Genomic DNA, 18,185 nt, shown 5'->3' on the forward strand with positions numbered 1-18,185 from the left:
GCTTTGAGTCCCATTACCATGGTGACTGGCACACACCTAAAGAGTGGCATGCCCACCACAGGTGCACGGAGTCCATTCCTGTGTGCTCAGGGCTTTCTACTGGTGCCACTCACTCACGTCACAGGGGTTCTATTCCTTTTCCTGAGGGAACTTCAAATATGCTGAAGGTGTTTTGAAGTTCATGCCAAGTGAGAGCTTGAAGAGATGATAAGAGAGGAAGAGAATTCCCGGTGTTTTCTTCCTCTCAGCCCAAGAGGACTCATACATTCTGCCAACTTCATGCAAATACAAATCCCAGTTCATAAAACCTCCAACGACACTTATTGCATATATAAGTATGATTTTTTACTTTGCCATTGGGCCAACCTGTGTGAGCTGAAAATCTGGAGAACCTGAAGATTACCTCTAGCAGCATATATTTCAGTGAAGCCACAAGCTCTAAATGATACATCTCTGAACACTTATTCATTAAACTGGCTACTCTATACCGCATCAATCACTGTGTGCTTAAGCCTGCTGTGGTGATAATTACTTCATCGTTCACTTTCACTGACCAAAGTCAATGCCTTTCCCAGACGAACATCTTGCAGCTATTTCACAGAGCCTTTCTTGAGTTGGTGATTATTTTCCCTAGGATGAAACTGAATTTCGAGATAAATTATCTCCAATCAACATTAGTTTGAATTATAGTTTGGATGAATCCACCTTTAAGGAAGGCCTGGAAGTGACGCCAATATTGAACCACTACAGGGAGCATGTTGTTACTGAACAGGTAGGTCCTTGATGGGGTATTCTCTGTCAGGCCCTAGGCGTTGCTCCTGTGACCTTAAGACGGAATCCGGCCCCTTTTGTTTTTGTTCCTGCGCACAAACATGTAACATTTGGGAGATTTTTCCTAACATGTTTCCTGAAACACTGCATCATTGTGTTTTCGGAAGCCCTTTCCTTTGTGCAACCAAGATTTAATTTGTTCAAAATGCGGCTGTAATGGAAGCAATACAGCCTGTAATCCTCAAAACATTGCCAGAGTAGCATTCCTTATAGACATTTCGGAATGAATTGGAATTGGGCTATTATGTAAACGAGCTTATATCGGGAGGTCACTGCCTCTCATAGGGTTTTTCGCTGGGTGGAATTATGCCTGGTGAAATGAAAGCTTGGGTTTAATATGTGGAATCGTTCATAATTTTCAAGAAAAAGGATGTGATTCAGGGTTTCCAAGATTATTCCTGATGCCTGTTTGCACAACACAGGCTCACATCCTGGTGGACTGTGGAGAAGACAATATGTGCATTCCAGACTTGAAGCTGTCAGCTAGACCGTAAGTTTAAATAAATAAACTTATACATTTTATCTAATAGAATACAGGTGTTTATTTAAAGGTCCTCTGGAGAAAGTATACACTGCCAACTACTACCAAAAAAAAAAAAACATGCTGCCTGAAATTCTTGAGCTTGGCTACACTTTGAGTTCGCCTGTGGTTTGGGTCAGTTCTTTGTCATTGGTGTCAAGTGACGCACCCTAAGATTTCGCCCGGGCCGTTTCATCTTTCAGCAGAAGTGAAAAGAAAAATGTTTTTGTTCCAAGTAAACTCATCTATGGGGTGGTTCAGGTTGTATTTACTTGTCTCAGTTCTGTGGATTCAGACAGGCTGGTTCTATCGACACCTTTGCTGAACTGGTTTTTGAAGCACCCCATGACTCAAAGGCATCCTTAAAACAGTCCAAACAATATCAACGTTAATTTGTTGGGGTGGGGGTGGGGGGTGAATGTAATGGCACTCTATGGAGTAAAACAGAGCTGTCACAAAATCAAAGGGCTTCCCAGTTGCCTGTCATGGAGAGTCACCAGTCAACCAATAACAATGGTTATTGCACCACATTGTGTTATGGAAAGAAATGGGACTAAGGTGTTAAACAGCCTAAGGTGGAAAAAGCAGATTAATGCTTCTTCACCCCCACCCCCCAGGACCTGTCTCCCCATCAGTGTTTGAAATCTGCTTGCTACTCTCTCCAGGAGACTTTCTCCAAATTTTACAATTAACCCAGTGTCCAAAGCAATAGCTTTGATTCAGGGTCAAAAGCAAAACAGGCCTTTCCAAATGCTGGTTCAAGTTGAAGTTTGGAGTGAATGAAATTTCCTCAGAATACTTCAATCAGCTATTTGCCATCTCCTTCTATCTGCCCTTCGTCCCTCTGACTGTCCACTTTGCAATACACGTCTGCCCTCTGAGTTTTTAATCCATCGCTCTCCCTTCCCACCCCCCACCCCCGCCACCCGCCACTGCTCATCTTCTTCCTGTTGGACGTTTCCATGGGTGTACTGAAGCTGCCTCATTCTCGCGTGTGAGCCAGTTGTTAAATTTTCTAGAATTTGTGCTGGCAGGTTGTTAGGGATGTCAGTAGCTTGAAATTGACTGCAGTGGTAGGGACCACTAGAATCAGCAAATGCTACAAATCAGTACTTTTTTTTTTTTTTTCGAGAACTGATTGCTCAACATTTACCACCACTGGATGTTTTCCTGCCATCCAGACATGGCTTCCTTAATTCTTCTCACGACCCCTTCATGACAATCTATCATCTTTTTGTCCCAGTCTTGCATTTCTACATCTCCCTTCTTTTCCTCTCACCTAATCCCTAAGTAAAATCCATGAATCCAGAAAAGTATAGTATCTAATGATTCCTTTTAAACTGCATTTCTAGAGATAAGCATCAGGTCATCATTGGAGATGAAAATCACCTTATGCTCATAATCAATGCACGAAATGAAGGAGAAGGAGCCTATGAAGCGGAACTCTTTGTGATAATACCAGAAGAGGCAGACTATGTCGGGATTGAACGCAGCAACAAGGTAATGCCAACAAGTTATCGGAAGTAAAGAGCTAGGTATGTTTTTGAAGTCAAATCAACATTAAGTAGAGCCATCTTAGCTGAGAGTTTCTTCCTAAATGAAAGAGACCAAAATGATGCCTTACTTTGTTCATCATAATAGCACTGAGCCAGAAAGGCGGATGGTCAGAAGCAGTATTATTCTCTTTCTTGGCCATACTGCAAAGATAAGTCGGCCAAAGTGTGAAAGCAGAAGCAAAGAGAATACAACTGGCTGAAAGAAGCAGCTTACCAATTGCTGGATTTATCAGCTAAGCTCCCAAGCTAACTCCCATCCTCACTGGCTTTTTTCAGGCCTTTGTCTTGAGTTTCTTTAAGTTTCAGTCAGGTCCCAGGAGGTCTGGTTCTCATTACTGCTTATGGAGGAAGGTCCAACCAATCCCAACTGAGCACTGATAACAGCCTCCACAGGCACTGGAAAAGCAACACATTCGGTTTTCTTTCTTCTTAGTCTACCTTTTTGGGACTGGGACCAAGAAAAGCCAGGTCTTCATCATTTGCCAGTCCCGCAATGCCACTATTTATTAAACAGACACCGATGTTTTGTATTGTCTTTCCTTCCTTATCAGAACATGAATCTTCCCACTCAGAGTATTCTCAGGTTCTACTGTGTTTGTAATCGGTTGATCTAAAAAACCATTACAAATGCATTGTAGGATAATGGAGACAGTCCCCGGTTTTCAGAAATCTACACTCATGATGAAGGGCAGAGACCAAGTTTAACATTCTTTCATCACACAGAGCTAGGCACAATGGGTACTTCTTCACGACTTACTGACGGATTTGTTCATTTAATTACAATTTATTAAATGTCTCCTGGTTTCCAAATGCTGCATATTCTGAGGAGTTTCAACATTCTAATGATTAAACAATTTAATGAAACGTAATTCCACTAAAGAGATGTTAACAAATTATTGTGATATTGGTATTTTATAGGCATTTAAAAAACATTGAGAATATAAAATTCTCTATTCGCACCTCTAATTTCATGGGTTATGTTTTTGGTTAAATTATCTTCTTGGTAAAAAAATAAAATAAATCCAGATGAGTGATACTCATGCATCTTTGACCGTCATAAAATCATTACGAGTTTCTGTTGAAGAAACTTATAGAAAAATATCACCTATAAATAAATATTTCCATGTAGATAATACATAAACAAACCCAAAAATGAACTCAAGTATGTTATTTTTTTTAAGTGTTCCAGGGCTCCACTCACTCCTATTTTTATTTCAATTCCCTTTATGCCACTCCACCTCTGACTTGGTTAAACAAAGTGTCTGTTCTACAATGTTCTTCTTTTAGCAAAACATCCAGTTGACTGTTCACTTTGTTGCTGCATGGAAAACAAGGGGGAGCATTTATCGTTTCTATCTTTGGCTGTAAACCTTACAGCAGTCTTTATCCACAATCTCAAATGAGTCCTTAACTATCCATCAGTTTCCCTCGGGCAGAGACTTAGCTCAGCCTTTGAATTTGACATGACTGAGCCACATTCTGACTTTTTTTGTTTTTAAGCAGTTTGAGGTTTCTGTATCTTCTTATTTCAACTTAGTTCAAGTTCTTTTTAAAAAAAAACAACAATTTTTTTCTCAAGGGGAAACGTATTAGGATTATCTGATCGTAAGTGTTATTGTTCTTTTGTTGAAAACATTCATCTTTTCAAAAATGCAGATGCTGGTCGCCTCCCTCTCTCTGGAAACCTTAACTGAGCCAGGCTTTACACTTCCCTTCTGTGACCTTTTTTCTACATTTTTCTAGGAATAAAGGCCTATGTGCTTTATATTATTATCATCATCATCATCATCATCATCATTGTAGTAAAATATATGTAACATAAAATTTACCATTTTTAAGTGTACAGTTCATTGGCATTAAGAACATTCACCTTATGGTGTAGCCATCACCACCGTCCATCCACAGAACTCTTTTCATCTTGCAAAACTGAAACTCTGTACCCATCAAACAATGACTCCCGAGTTTCCCTTTCCTCAGACCCTGGTAACCACCATTCAACTTCCTATCCCCAAGAATCTGGCTATTCCAAGGACCTTGTATGCTCCACTCCAATCCTGTCTCACACCCACCTCACAATCCGTGTGTCCAGAACTAGACTTCTCATCTTCTCACACTCACGCTCTGCCTCGTCCTCTACATATCCTATCTCAGAAAATGGCCCCAGCCTCCACATAGTTTCTAAAGCCTGAGTTAGTCCTAAATTTCTCAAGTCCATAGCCTCTTTCCATCTAACTGCCACTGTCACTGTCCTCATCCAGGCTGGCAGTGACACTTTTTCTGAGGTCACTGTAACAGTCTCCTTATTCAGCTCCCCATATCCTGCCTCCAGTCTCTTCCCTGTGGGGGAAGTCGGCTTTCTAAAATGCAAACCTGACCACGTCACTCTCCTACTAGCTCCCCATTGCTTTTAGGATAAAGTCTAAATCCCTGAGATGGCTAATGAGGCCCTAAATTACAAGGTGTGATAAAAAACTACAGTGAATGTTTAAATTTTTTTAAAAATGTATTTATAGTAAAAGACACATTGCCATTAACCCCCCTCAAAATACTCCCCTTCTCTTTGAACACATTTATCCCTTCATTCTTGCCACTTTCTGAAGCAGTTCTGGAAGTCCTCTTTCGTGAGTGTCTTTAGTTGCGCTGTCATGGCTGCATAGTTGTCCTGAATCATTTTTACTTTGGGGAAGAGGCAGAGGTTGCACGATACCAGATCTGGTAAATAAGGTGGATGAGGACACACTAAGGTTTTTATTTGACAGAAATTGCCGTATACCAGAACTGATGTGTGACATGGAGCCTTTCTGTTGTGATCACAAAATATGGTGAATGCTGCTGCCAAGTGCCATCCAACAGAAAGGCAGGGACCTTCAATATAGGAAGCAGTGTGTCAAACCTTAATAACAGTGTGTGACAAGTTTCAACTTGCTCAGGGCAGTCAGTTGGGTGTTAGCTATGGTTGAGAGAAGGTGTGTTTTAAAGTTTGCTATAAACCATCCTCCATCATGATAACACTCCATGTCACACATAGCTTCTGATATGAAAATTTCTGTCAAATAAAAAAATTACGGTGTGTCCTCATCCACCTTATTCACCAGATCTGGCTGTTCCCCAAAGTCAAAATGACCATGAGGGGTAAACATTTTGAATTGATTCATGAACTCGAGGCAGCTGTGACAGCGCAACTAAAGACACTCACGAAAGAGGCCTTCCAGGACTGCTTCAGAAAGTGGCAAGAATGAAGGGATAAGTGTGTTCAAAGAGAAGGGGAGTATTTTGAGGGAGGTTAATGGCAATGTGTCTTTTACTGTAATAAATTTTTTAATTTAAATATTCACCATATTGTTTGATCACACCTTGTATATCACACCTGTTTATCTCTTCAGCCTCATCGCCATCATTGACTCTTACCTTTACCCCACACCCTAAATTCGAACAGGACAAAATTTCTTTTCAGTTTCTGCAAATAGCCTTGCACTCTCTCACCACAGAGAGATTGCACCTGCAGTTCCTTCCCTTTGACACGCTAACTCTACTCCCTCACTCCTTTATCCAGCTTATTTATTTCTGCTCATTCATCAGGCCTCATTTCAATAATGACTGAGACTGCTAACATTGATTTTGCAGTTGCTATGGGCTGGGCACTGCTCTGAACTCTTGCGTATATTTAATTTATTATACTTAATCTTCACAACAGCCATATAGAGAAATGATAAGGCTATCATTATCTCCATTTTTAGATAAGGAGAAATTTAGTAACATGCCCAAAGTTACACGGCAATTATACAGCTGAACCAAGATGGAAACCTCAGCTGTTAGGTCCAGGCCCCTGTTGTTAGCCACAGACCTGCATTGCTCCCCATCAGCTTAAATGTCACTTCCTTTAGGATGCCTTCTCTGATTGCTTAAATCTACGTTCTTGTCCTCTGCTCTCACTATGAATTCCTCCTATCATAAAACTTAACAAGCTGTACTAACTGTGTGTTTCCATTGCATGTTACAGTTGCTTGTGATCGCTTATTACAATTATTATAATAATTGGAAATTCAGTGAGGACAAGGAGTCTTTTTTATCAGTGCCTGGTAAATAGCAAGAACATAGTAAATATTTTCGGTGAATGAATAAATGAATGAATGATACTCTATGAGCATTTGTGATATTCTGTGATACTCTAAAATCCATTTATAGGGTTAGAATAAGAGTGTTCCTGGAACAGCTGAGGAAATTAGCCTAGAAATATCTAGAAAAACAATTATTGTTTTGCTCACTTAGAGAGGAAATAAAGGTTAAAAAAAGAAAAAGGGGTGGGGGATCTGGGTAGAGAAAAGATCTTTGATTGATGTGGAAAAGCTATTTCTAGAAAGCTGAAAAAAATGTATATATAACTTTTAACCTTTAGATAAGATAAAAATATTTACTATAGAAACTAAAACCTTGAATTATATGCAGAGGACACATGGGAATTTTTTTAAAGCTTTTGCTGGGTTCTTTTTTTTTTGTTCCTGTTTTCAGGATTGAGTTAATGATCCCAACACAAAACATCTCTGTACAATTAGAGTTAGTTATGAATCCTTAAGAACCTGAATACATGCATAAGCTATCTTTGAGAAGAGAGAATATTACTCAGCATACATACAAATATATGTGTGTGTGTGTGTGTGTGTGTGTGTGTGTGTGTGTGTTTCTTAGCTCCAGCAGGAGACTGACATGTCATTCATTCATATTTGAAAAGGGTATGTATTAAATGGTACGTTCAAATATTAGTGATAAACTCCTTTCTCGTTGGTTGGAAGAGGCTTTCAGTGGGTGATGTGGGAAGAGGGCCCCAGGGTGATTGAGGAGGAAGACTTTATAGTTGGTGGTGTGCTTGTCTATTTCATCTCAGGCTCCTCTTTAGGAAAGGGTGTGCACTACGTCTGCTCCATGGCTCCCAACGCCATCTACTCCTTTGTGCCAAACACTGTTCTGCGCACTGGGAATAGAACAAAACCCCCTGCCCTCTAAAGTTTCTTTTAGCAAAGCATAAGATCTACCTACAGAATTCTTTACCTAGATATCTGGGGTTTGTTTGGCTTTTCTTTGTTTCAGGTTTGAGTCTTGATTTTTCTCAATAAAACGGAAAGAATGGAATAGAGGATGGTTTCTGAAGCTTTTACTGGGAAACTCACATTACTTCCTTAAGTGAAATTTTAATAAAGCTGACAGATAGATAAAAGGTCCTCATGTTCGGAACCCTCTTCTGGTACCTCTCACAGGGCAGAAATTCTCAAGAGGCTGCCTCTTTGTGTAAGTCCTCATGCTGCAAGCTTCTCTTTGGGAATGAGGGTGACAGGTGATGTGTTAGTAGCACTTAACAGGTTTGAGGGAAATAACAAGTGAACTAAGTAGCTATCACCAAAGGCAGGGCAGGGCCATTAGGCTTTGAAATAGGGAACAGGCTCAGAGTAGAGAATGAGGTTTTCAGAGTAGAGAGTGGATTTCTAGGTAGCTGGGAATAATGTGAGGACATTGGGTGGAGCTGTGAGCAGAGGGCAGGAGTTCAAAGATAAACCTCATTTTCTTCTCCCTCTTGTCTGGTATAAACTTGAGACCTTCCTGCTCCAACACATAGTTCTAAGCACCTCTTCAAACTTGAGTTTTTGTACATTCTAATCAGAATAGGATATGGGGGAAGAAGGAAATAGGAAGCGCTGGGTAGACATGAAAGTGTTCTCTTTCTGCCTTAAGTATTTAGAGGATTGAACTAAGATTGGCTGTATAATCTCAAAATGGGACCATGATGTGTAGAAATGTGTGTTCAAAGCAATTTTGCCAATGGTCGTTGAGTCATATGAGAATCGATAGCTATTACTGTCATTCCATTTTTTGCAAGAATAAATGTGTTTAGTCATGTTGAATATCACGTTGACTATCTTATGGCTCAAATTTAACACTAACAATAGTGAAAATAATTTATAAAATGTTCAGATATATACATTGTCTCTTAAGCGTTTTCTTCTTGAAGTAAATACAATAAATGTGTTACCAATCTAAGACGTTTCTTTCTCAAATTAAACTTCGATCTTGTCTCTCAAGTTTCTCTTCTGAGTTGATGGTCACAATTAGCTCTTGGGCACAGCTACCCACACAGGTGTTTAAAATCAAGAGGAGCTTCCCGCCCACAGCATTGCTTTTGTGACATGATGTGATTTATTCCGCCCCCTGAAATCCACGCTGGTGTTCTTTCCTGTTGTAGGGATTCCGACCACTGAGCTGTGAGTACAAGATGGAAAATATAACCAGAATGGTGGTGTGTGACCTTGGGAACCCTATGGTGGCTGGAACAAATGTAAGAGAAAACCAGAAGCACTTTCTAATTTCTGTCTAATTGAATTCTAAAGAGAACTAAGGGAAAGCTCCCCAATTAGCACTCAGCAATTTAGCACATAGCTATTAAAACAAATTAGGCAGGAAATTACCAGAGTAGGGGGATTTAGCATTATAACCCACACAGAGTGGAAAATCTAAGGTTAAAAACACAAGGAGACAAATGCTTGTATATGCTTTCTCTGTGGACGTTACTCTTACATGTCATTTAGTCACGACAAACCTATGAAGACTATTTTCTTTTTGCTACAGATTTCTTTCTTTGAATATTTTTTCTTTGAATGCCACTACAGCTTTTTTCTTAGAATTCAAAACAATGTAAGTAAAAGATTTTAGAAATAACATAATTAAAAATTTTAGCAAAGACAATTAAATGTTTTTCCAGTATACCTCCCATAGAACTATCATTCACAGTATTTTTCCATATTAAAATATTACCATGATTCAGCTTTTGAATCAGCTTTCCCAGATCTTACTTGAAGAATAATACATCTCACTTGAAGCATAATACAGCAAGAAAAAGGAAGGGTTGATAATGATCTGTCACACACTTATGAAAGAATAAGGACTTGGGTTTTTTCCTCTCCTCCAGCTCCTCCTCCTCTTCTTTTACTTTCTTTGTTTCCATGCTTAGGAACTTCCCGTTCAGGATTACACATGGACAATAAATTTATTTTATGCAATTGCAGTTTAAGTGTACACATAGGAACTCCTTGTAATAAATATCACAACAGAAATAATTACTTCATAAATCATAAATCAGAAAAAAATCCTGAAATCTACAAATACTACATAATTAAAAGTTATATAAACTAAACATATATACTCCTCTATTTTAAATTACATGCTTATGATTATCAGTGAAATGGCCTGTTTGAAAAAAAAATTCATGAAAACTGACGATTGCATAGGTTTGTATCAGAACTTCCCAAATTATATTCCTAAAAGTGCTAATCCCTTGAAATAAGCCTTTAAAGGGGAGCTATGTAGTCACTGCTGAGTATGATATTATATCCTCTGGACACTACAATTTTTAAAGGCTCTGAGAAGTCCTGCAGTAAATAAACCAGTTATCCCAGTGTTTCACACATTTATTTGAGCATTTGAAACTTTCTATCCAGAAATACCTATTCCAAGTTTATATTTCAGGGTATTGTGTCAGAATAATGTTTTTTGCTTTTTTACACTACAGTAAACTCTATTCCATTGACCCTGGGTAGATAAAAAAAATATGCCTAGCTGTAGTCTAGTGAACTCACTTCTTGGTTCAAAAACAGTAAATATTTAAATGAAAGATAAACTTTTATGACAGATTTTTATTAACTAACATGTATTGATGACCCTCTGTGTTATCAGCCCATCACTGGGTGCATTTTTAATGTTATTTCATTTCCACAACAACCAACCCCATGAGTCAGGTATTTCCCAATGTTAGGGGTAAGAAAAATGAGACTGAGAGAAGTCAAATGAATTGCCCAAGGTCACACAGGTAATAAAGGACAGACCCAAGATATGAACCAGGCCTGAACACAGAGCCTGTGTCCTAGCCTGTCTGCAAAACTGTGGTAAGTACTTGGATGAAAACTAATGGATAACAGATGAGCTATTTAAATGAGGCAATGAAAGATAGAATGGAACATCTAAGCTCAGGTATTAGGGCAGTTTTCATTAGAATCCTTTTATCTAGAAGCTAATAAATCCTTTCGCTAGTTTTCATAAAAAATCCAGCCACCTAATTTGATATGAAGAGGTCTCCCTAAGGCCAAAGAGACATGAGTTGACATGGTAGCAGCAGTGTCAGAATCTATGGATGGCCAGGCACTTATTCTTTTTTCAGCATCAAAAGTGTTAAACTTAGACCAGAGATCATCTCGGATCATCAATAACTAAGAATAATCTTGGAACAAAAACGGCACCAGTGTCATTCAAAGTAGAGGGTAAAAATGGCAGTGTGGTCTTAACCACAAACATGTTTATGTGAAGCGATGTCAGGATGTCAGTCCGTTTTACCAGCAAATAATCTTTAGAAGCCAAGGAAGTAAATTGTTTGTATTCATTTATCTCTGAGGTCTATAGTGGAAGAAACCTAATAGCTTTCTTATCTCACTCTTTAATGCCCTTAAACACATCAAATTTTATTGCCTTCTGTTGTGTTCTAAAACATTTTGATTTATTTACTTCTTCATGTTGTATTTTAAAAAGAACACTCGGTGGATTGTGGTCAAGTTCCCAATGTAAAAGCAGTCCTGGGTATTAAAAAGCATCATAAACTGCCAGGCATATTTATTCTAATCCCAATATTTAAAAAAATAGCTTTCAAGTGACTTTATGTTTTAATTAAACAAAACTTTCAAGGCAGTATTCAGAAGTGTTGTGCACAATCTGTAAGTAGTAATGTCATTTTCATAGAATAGCTATTGTAATATCAAATATCGATCTGTCAATAAGATTCGTAAAAACTTGCAAAATCTCTCAAGCAGGAACACAAGAAAATAGTGGTTCAACAAAGGCTCCTTAGAACCAATGCCCAGAGAGTTGGTGTATGGTTCTGGTTAAGAACACATGCATCTCTCACTCACACGAAGTTGTCACACCTTCCGTGTATCTTCACCCCGTGCTGAATTGTTTTATAATGAAGACCAACATGAGGCAGGCTTCATCACAATATGGTATGATCCTCATCACTGGAGGTGTACAAACCATGGCGCACTCTTTCTCCTCATTCTTTTTTAATGAGAAATAACCAGTTTTCATGCCACCCCTTCTCTATGCCTGGTGCCAAGCTAGCGTCTGACAATATTAAGATGAAAGTATACAATCCCCATTCAATAAGAAACTCAAACTTAGTAATAGCATAGGCTGAGTGATGGGAGACAAGCACAGAAGGAGACAGGATGAAAAGAAAATGTCTGCCTGACCTGGCCCGTGGGGTCAGAAGGTGTGTTGCAGGAAGTATTTCTTGTTCTGAACGTTGATGCATGAGCAGGAGTTCTCCAAGTAGAAAAAGCAGGGAAAGGCTTATGAGGTTTCCGAAGGAGGAAAAAAAGAGCACATGCAAAGGCCCGGCAGCCTCACAGAAACTTGCACATTTGGAATCATAAAGCTATTCATCACGCCTGGGGCATAAGGATGCATAGGCTTAATACTTAGGCATACCTGGGTTTAAATCCCAGCCTCGCCATTTATCAGCTGTGATGCTTTGGGCAAGTCACACTGAGATGAGAGAATTCCTCTTTGCAGGAATGTTTGGAGCAACGCCATGATGTGATAGAAAGCACTAGTGGCTTTACATTAAGGCGGTACCTGGCTTGTAGCCCATTCAGTCAGGGCTAGGGAAATGATGAAGATTTATGATGAGTTAAATTTAAAATGATCATTCATTATCAATTCGTGTTATTACTCGTTCATATTAGCATGAGTTTTTAATTACAGGTTTGAGTCTCATAGTAGAGTGGCCATGAATACAGGTTCTGGAGTCAGCTTGGAGGGATTCCAATTCCAACTTGTCAGTGTATTTGCTCTGTGCCTGGAGCAAGTCCTCAGATTGCTGCTCGATTGTAAAATGTCAGGACTCAGTACCTACTGCACAGGGTAGTGATCATGCTACATGAGACAATGCATGTCAAGCTTAGCACAGTGCATGGGAGAGTAAGGAATATCATTGCATGTCTTAACTACTATTGTTACTTCCTTATTTATATTATTGGATTTATTTTTCTCCAAGTTTTTAAAATCTGTTTTCAGATTATAAAAACAATATGAGCAGGTTTTAAAGTTTGGAAAATAAAGGTGGAAAAATAATCCATACATACTCATGCACGATACTATTCACATAACTCTATCACATTATTCTGGTATTTTTTTCTTACACTATATCTTTACTCTCGTATAGTCATTTTTCCCATTCAAACACTTTTAAAACCATCACTGAAACACACTGCACATGGGACTTTGTAACCTTTTTTCTTTGCTTATCATCGTTATATCAGATGACTTGTCCACCTTGGTGCATAAGCTCCACAGCCATAATTTCAATGTCTACATAAATGTCCATTAAATGGAAGCATCATAGTTCTCCAAATCAATCACCTGTTGTATATTTAGGCGTTTAATTTAGCATATGAGGGAGATGTCAGGAAAAGAGTTGGTAGGGGGCTAAATGAAGAGAGGGAACCAAAATATATAGGGAATGGGTCATCTGGGCTCTACAATGTCAATTGCATAACTTTCTCTCAGCTCGCAGCTTCCAGGGTGGAAGCAGAAAAAGAAACAGGAGTCTCAGGTGGAGTTTTGCAGGATGACTTTAAAAGATTTTTATGCTGTGTATAAGGTTCCGCCCATGTAATAACGTAACATCTTGTATGATTTTTTTTTTATTTTATTTAGTACTCTCTGGGCCTCCGATTTGCAGTTCCACGTCTTGAGAAAACAAATGTGAGCATTAACTTCGATCTTCAAATCAGAAGGTTAGACCTTTAAATGCCTAACACTCAATATTAAAGGGATCCACAGTGAAATGAATCCTACTTGTCAAGCTCTTTCACCTTAGACGTCCATCAGAAATGAGAAACCAGGATTTCACAGCCCTCTTTTCGTGTGTTTTTCTCAGTTATTTCTCAATACTTTTGGCTCTGCATTAGAGATTGCTTTCTGTAGGCCAAGTTATGAGAGTAAAATATTGTCCTAGGGACCTTCCCATCCCCCCTTCATCTCCATTTTTCCTTAGTCTGATGCACATTCGTTCTCCTACCCTCACCCATACCTGCTATTCCTCTCAGCTGGGAGACAGCTAATCCCTAAAAACAACATTTCGGGGGGGGGGAGCATAGATTCTGCCTTTGAAATCTTGAAATCTAACTTTTCAAGAATGAATCAGTCTCTAATGTGAACACAAGGCAGGATGCAGGTAAGATCACATATTCGAAGGGCAGAGCCTTTTCTGTGGCAACTATAAGCTGAGCCACGTAGGTAGCTGCCCCTTTCCTGCAAGACTGACCCTGTTCAGGGATTCAAGTATGACATTACCCTTTCGCCATTTTTCTGTTTGCTCCTTCATGGCCAAAAATAATGTTTCAGGAGCAGCAAGACCCACAGAAAGCAGTGCACATGAGGGTCAGGGAGTCCCAACTGTGGGCTGCTATCCATTAGCCAGTAATGGAATCAATACAATGGCTCTCAACTCATATTAAAAAGAAAGGAAATTAAATGGAATATAATATCTCAGAGTCCTCTTCATGAAACGTTCCTTTCCGATCAACGTAAATATATCTAGTAAGATACCCTGGGAGATGTAATCTATTGTTTTTGTGGCCTGAAATTTAAAAAGTTTGAAAAACACGGATGTAGACAGCACATCTAGGCCTTCCATGATTATAACTCGCTCCACATGTTCTACTACAAAAACGACTCTGAAGTCAGTCTCTACAATTTGGTTCTCAAATACTAGCATACCGTGTGGCTAAACTCTAAACGTGCCTTCTGTCCTGCAAGAGGAAGGTATCATTAAAGTGTCATGGCTTTTAGAAAAATTATTTTGCCCAGTGGGTTATTTGTAACAGCCACTTCATTAGAAGTTTAGGGTTTTTAAAATATATATATAAACTCTATAAGAATGTGCAACCTGTGTCACAAACCTTATCCCCCGAACTTTGTCCTACATTGCTAGGGAGAAAGGTTTTCTAACTTACTCTGTGTGTCCTTTCCTAACGTTCATTATGTCTCTTTTTAATTTAACTTAAGTATTTTCTGCTGAGTTTTAGGGAGATTATTTTAGTTTACCCAAATTAGTGATGGGATGCAGATGGAATGAATTCTTCAGTAATATCCCTTCACTGTACCAAAAGCTTATTAAATCACACCTTTTATCTACATAAACTTATATTTCCCAGAAGGTTCAGGTAGTCCTAAATATTTTCATTTGGGAAATCTGTTCATATATGTAAGTTTTCAGACAAAAAGAGAAAGCACTCCATAGAGAAGGACCCCCATCACTCCAGACAATAGGCTGTTTGTATTTCTCACCATCATTGTCTGTGACATTGATCCTACGGTGGCATGAAGATTCGTGTCACTTGGGGAAAGATACACCTCTTATAAAATATGCAGCCTTTATTCAGAAAGAAAGTCTGTTACAAAGGTGCAAAGAAAACTCCTTGAGGTTACCTCCTTATGCTGGACTACAGTTATGGATAACGGAATAGATGCAATTTGTAGTTTACTCAAGGAACAGAGAACATTAAATAATGTTCTAAATACCTTCCCCAAATCCATCATGAAGACCATTATTTAAATAATGAATTTGGCAATGAAGTGCTGAATTTGACGGAAAGTAGGAATGGTCACATTTTTAACATCTCCCTTCATCTAAAAGAATGGGCCATCATTATATTCCATCCTTCCATGCTATAGAAATTCATGACTATTTCAGCATTATCTTGAAAAACATAAAAACGGAGAAGTGCCAAAAGAACTGGAGAGGCTACTGGAGCATGCATAAAGCATCAAATTCCAAAAACATACATTACAGAGATAAAAGTGTTTGAGAATATTCGAATACTAAAGTACTTGAGAAGTGAGCATTTATCTGCATGCTTTGCTGTCAGACTCCAAAGATGTAAATAAGTATTGAATGGATGGTTTGCATCCAGTTTAAATGTGTTTAAACCAAAAATAAACCAAAGCAAATGCTCTGGAGTTGAAAGCTTTTGACCATATTGACCACTGTTACCCACAATTTAATGCCCTTCTCCACAAATAGAACCCAAAAAAATGGGCTTTATAAATTAATAAACTTAAAGTATTTCATGTTGCCAAATATTTGCATTAAACGGTGTCTCCGAGCCCTGGCTTTATGTGACATATAAACATTTTCCTCCCTGTGTGGAGCGGGTCTCAGATAGCAATTCCCACAGACCAACGCGACTTTGTGATTATTTGTTGCAGTTGCTTCCTCAGTGCTGGCAAAGTGAACATTGTATTGTTTTTGCTGACATTCCAGAGACCCCAGGATACATACAGGGAGTGCTAGAAAATAGCAAGTAGGAAACAGTCAAGAAAAAGAAAATCGCGTTGGAGTAGGAAGTGAAAAACATGTTTATTCCTTGAGGCATGACATGGGGTGTAGTCGTGGAGAGGAAATTCTCATGCCTGGCGTAGAAGCAGCCCTGACATATAAATAGCTCAGCATCCCTGGCCATGATGAATTGCTTGTTTGAATGTAGCAGTGGTATCAGTGATGGAGGTTTCCTTCCAGGAAAGACGTCAAAGAAGCATCTAAGTTATATATCAAGCCCCAAGGCTTTCTCACCAGGAGATTTTGTGGACACCACTGGCTGCAGTGCCAAGTGTCATGGCAAGCTGGTGTGACACAGGATGATTCTGATTAGCCAACCAGGTCTAGCCTCCGAGTCTGCCATTGCTTTTGTTACATTTCAGAACCACCTCTGTAAGCCGCATGTTAGACTCCTGTCCCAGGATGCTTTCAGTGCTTGATATGTATTTACATTTTCAGGATGTTGTGAGTAATGAAAATCATGTTATTTGAACCACTTGAAAATAAAATGCAATAGAATTATGGGATAACTTAAATGACAATTTTCCCCCCTCCATAATTCTAATTTGCACTGCTGCAAAGCAGTAGTGAGCTAGAAAATAGAACAAAGTCAGGGTAGTCTGTGGAATAATTAGACTTAAATTTCCAAAACTAAAGAGTTTCCTGTAATGGATTTGGAACCACAGCGTCTCTGCAACAAGTGGAATTACTTAATGACTTCTCAGTGGTTAGTAATTCAGAATCCTGCCTTAAAAAAAAAGAAAACCTTCTTAGTTGACTGATCTACCCCAGATGTGATAATAAAGTGGCCTGGAAAGTGGGGTTCAAGCTTTGGTGAACAAGTCCCTCTAGGCTCATCACAAGCTTAGCAGTGATGATACCCCATTTCAGGAAATGAGGGTAACATTTGCCTGTTTATGTCTTTTATGTGTGTTTGCAGTTTAAGTTGCCTTATCAGTATATACACTCGAACAGGACTTTTCAAAAGCAATGTGGGAACAATTCTGTCTGCCCCTCCTTTGAAGGCAGACGTTTATCCTGTCTTTTCCAGCTCCCACATTTGGACAGTTTCACAAGCTCATCAGCACATACCCCGTTACCGCAATGTTAGAGCCTGTCCATTGCATCTGCGTGAGGTGTGCTGAGGAGCAAAGAGGAGGCTTCCTCTCCCTAATGAGACCCAAACAGAAACATGACCTGTCAGGGGTGGCGTGGCCATGTCTCAGTTTGTTAAAAGCATCATCCTTTGGGATATTAGGGTAACTTCCATGAAAGCACAGTAGGACAATAAACGCACGTGGGATTGTATCCAAAGCTCAGCTACCAGTCAAGCCCCTCGTGAGACACGTTTCATTTTCCTTACAGCATCGGCTGCCTTAACACATGCGTTTCTTAAAAGTTAAATTTCATATCGAATTATATTTGCCTAGAGAGAAAGGAACAGCAAACTCGAAAATCATCTCGCCACTGTTCAGAGAAATGCTCTTAAGCATGCACCTTCCATCTTGAGATTCTGGCACCACTTGACAAATATCCATGTCATATTCTCAGTGCCACCGCACGGACTGCTCAGCTCTCTCTATTCTCGTGTTTTCTTGCCATTGGCCATGCTTCTGTCCACCCCACCCCACCCCACACACACACACACCACCCTAGTCAACCAGTGAGCAGGCAGTGGATGTACACTTATTTTAACATTAGTTAAGCAATCAACCATAAGGAAGATAAATTTGCTGTGAAAAAAAGAAATGTATGGTATGATGCATTCCAGAGCCAAATGCAAATTCTTTTTCCATTGTGTGCTGTTCTTGGATCATTCTTGGCAGCACTGCTCTTTCTGAGCATGAAAAATCAGGAGTTGCCT

The 18,185-nt window shown here is 39.2% G+C and overlaps 1 protein-coding gene across 1 annotated transcript in view; it reads left to right on the plus strand.

Moving 5' to 3' along the window:
* Positions 1-18,185, plus strand: part of ITGA8 (integrin subunit alpha 8) — a 172,126-nt gene that overhangs the window by 104,054 nt on the left and 49,887 nt on the right. The window contains exons 17-21 of the mRNA XM_019629342.1: positions 635-772; positions 1,254-1,321; positions 2,704-2,851; positions 9,140-9,232; positions 13,657-13,736. Of these exons, the coding sequence (XP_019484887.1) occupies positions 635-772; positions 1,254-1,321; positions 2,704-2,851; positions 9,140-9,232; positions 13,657-13,736 (527 nt within the window). The remainder of the gene's footprint in view (positions 1-634; positions 773-1,253; positions 1,322-2,703; positions 2,852-9,139; positions 9,233-13,656; positions 13,737-18,185) is intronic.

Source organism: Hipposideros armiger, unplaced genomic scaffold, assembly GCF_001890085.2.
Source record: "Hipposideros armiger isolate ML-2016 unplaced genomic scaffold, ASM189008v1 scaffold_844, whole genome shotgun sequence".
NCBI lineage: Eukaryota > Metazoa > Chordata > Mammalia > Chiroptera > Hipposideridae > Hipposideros > Hipposideros armiger.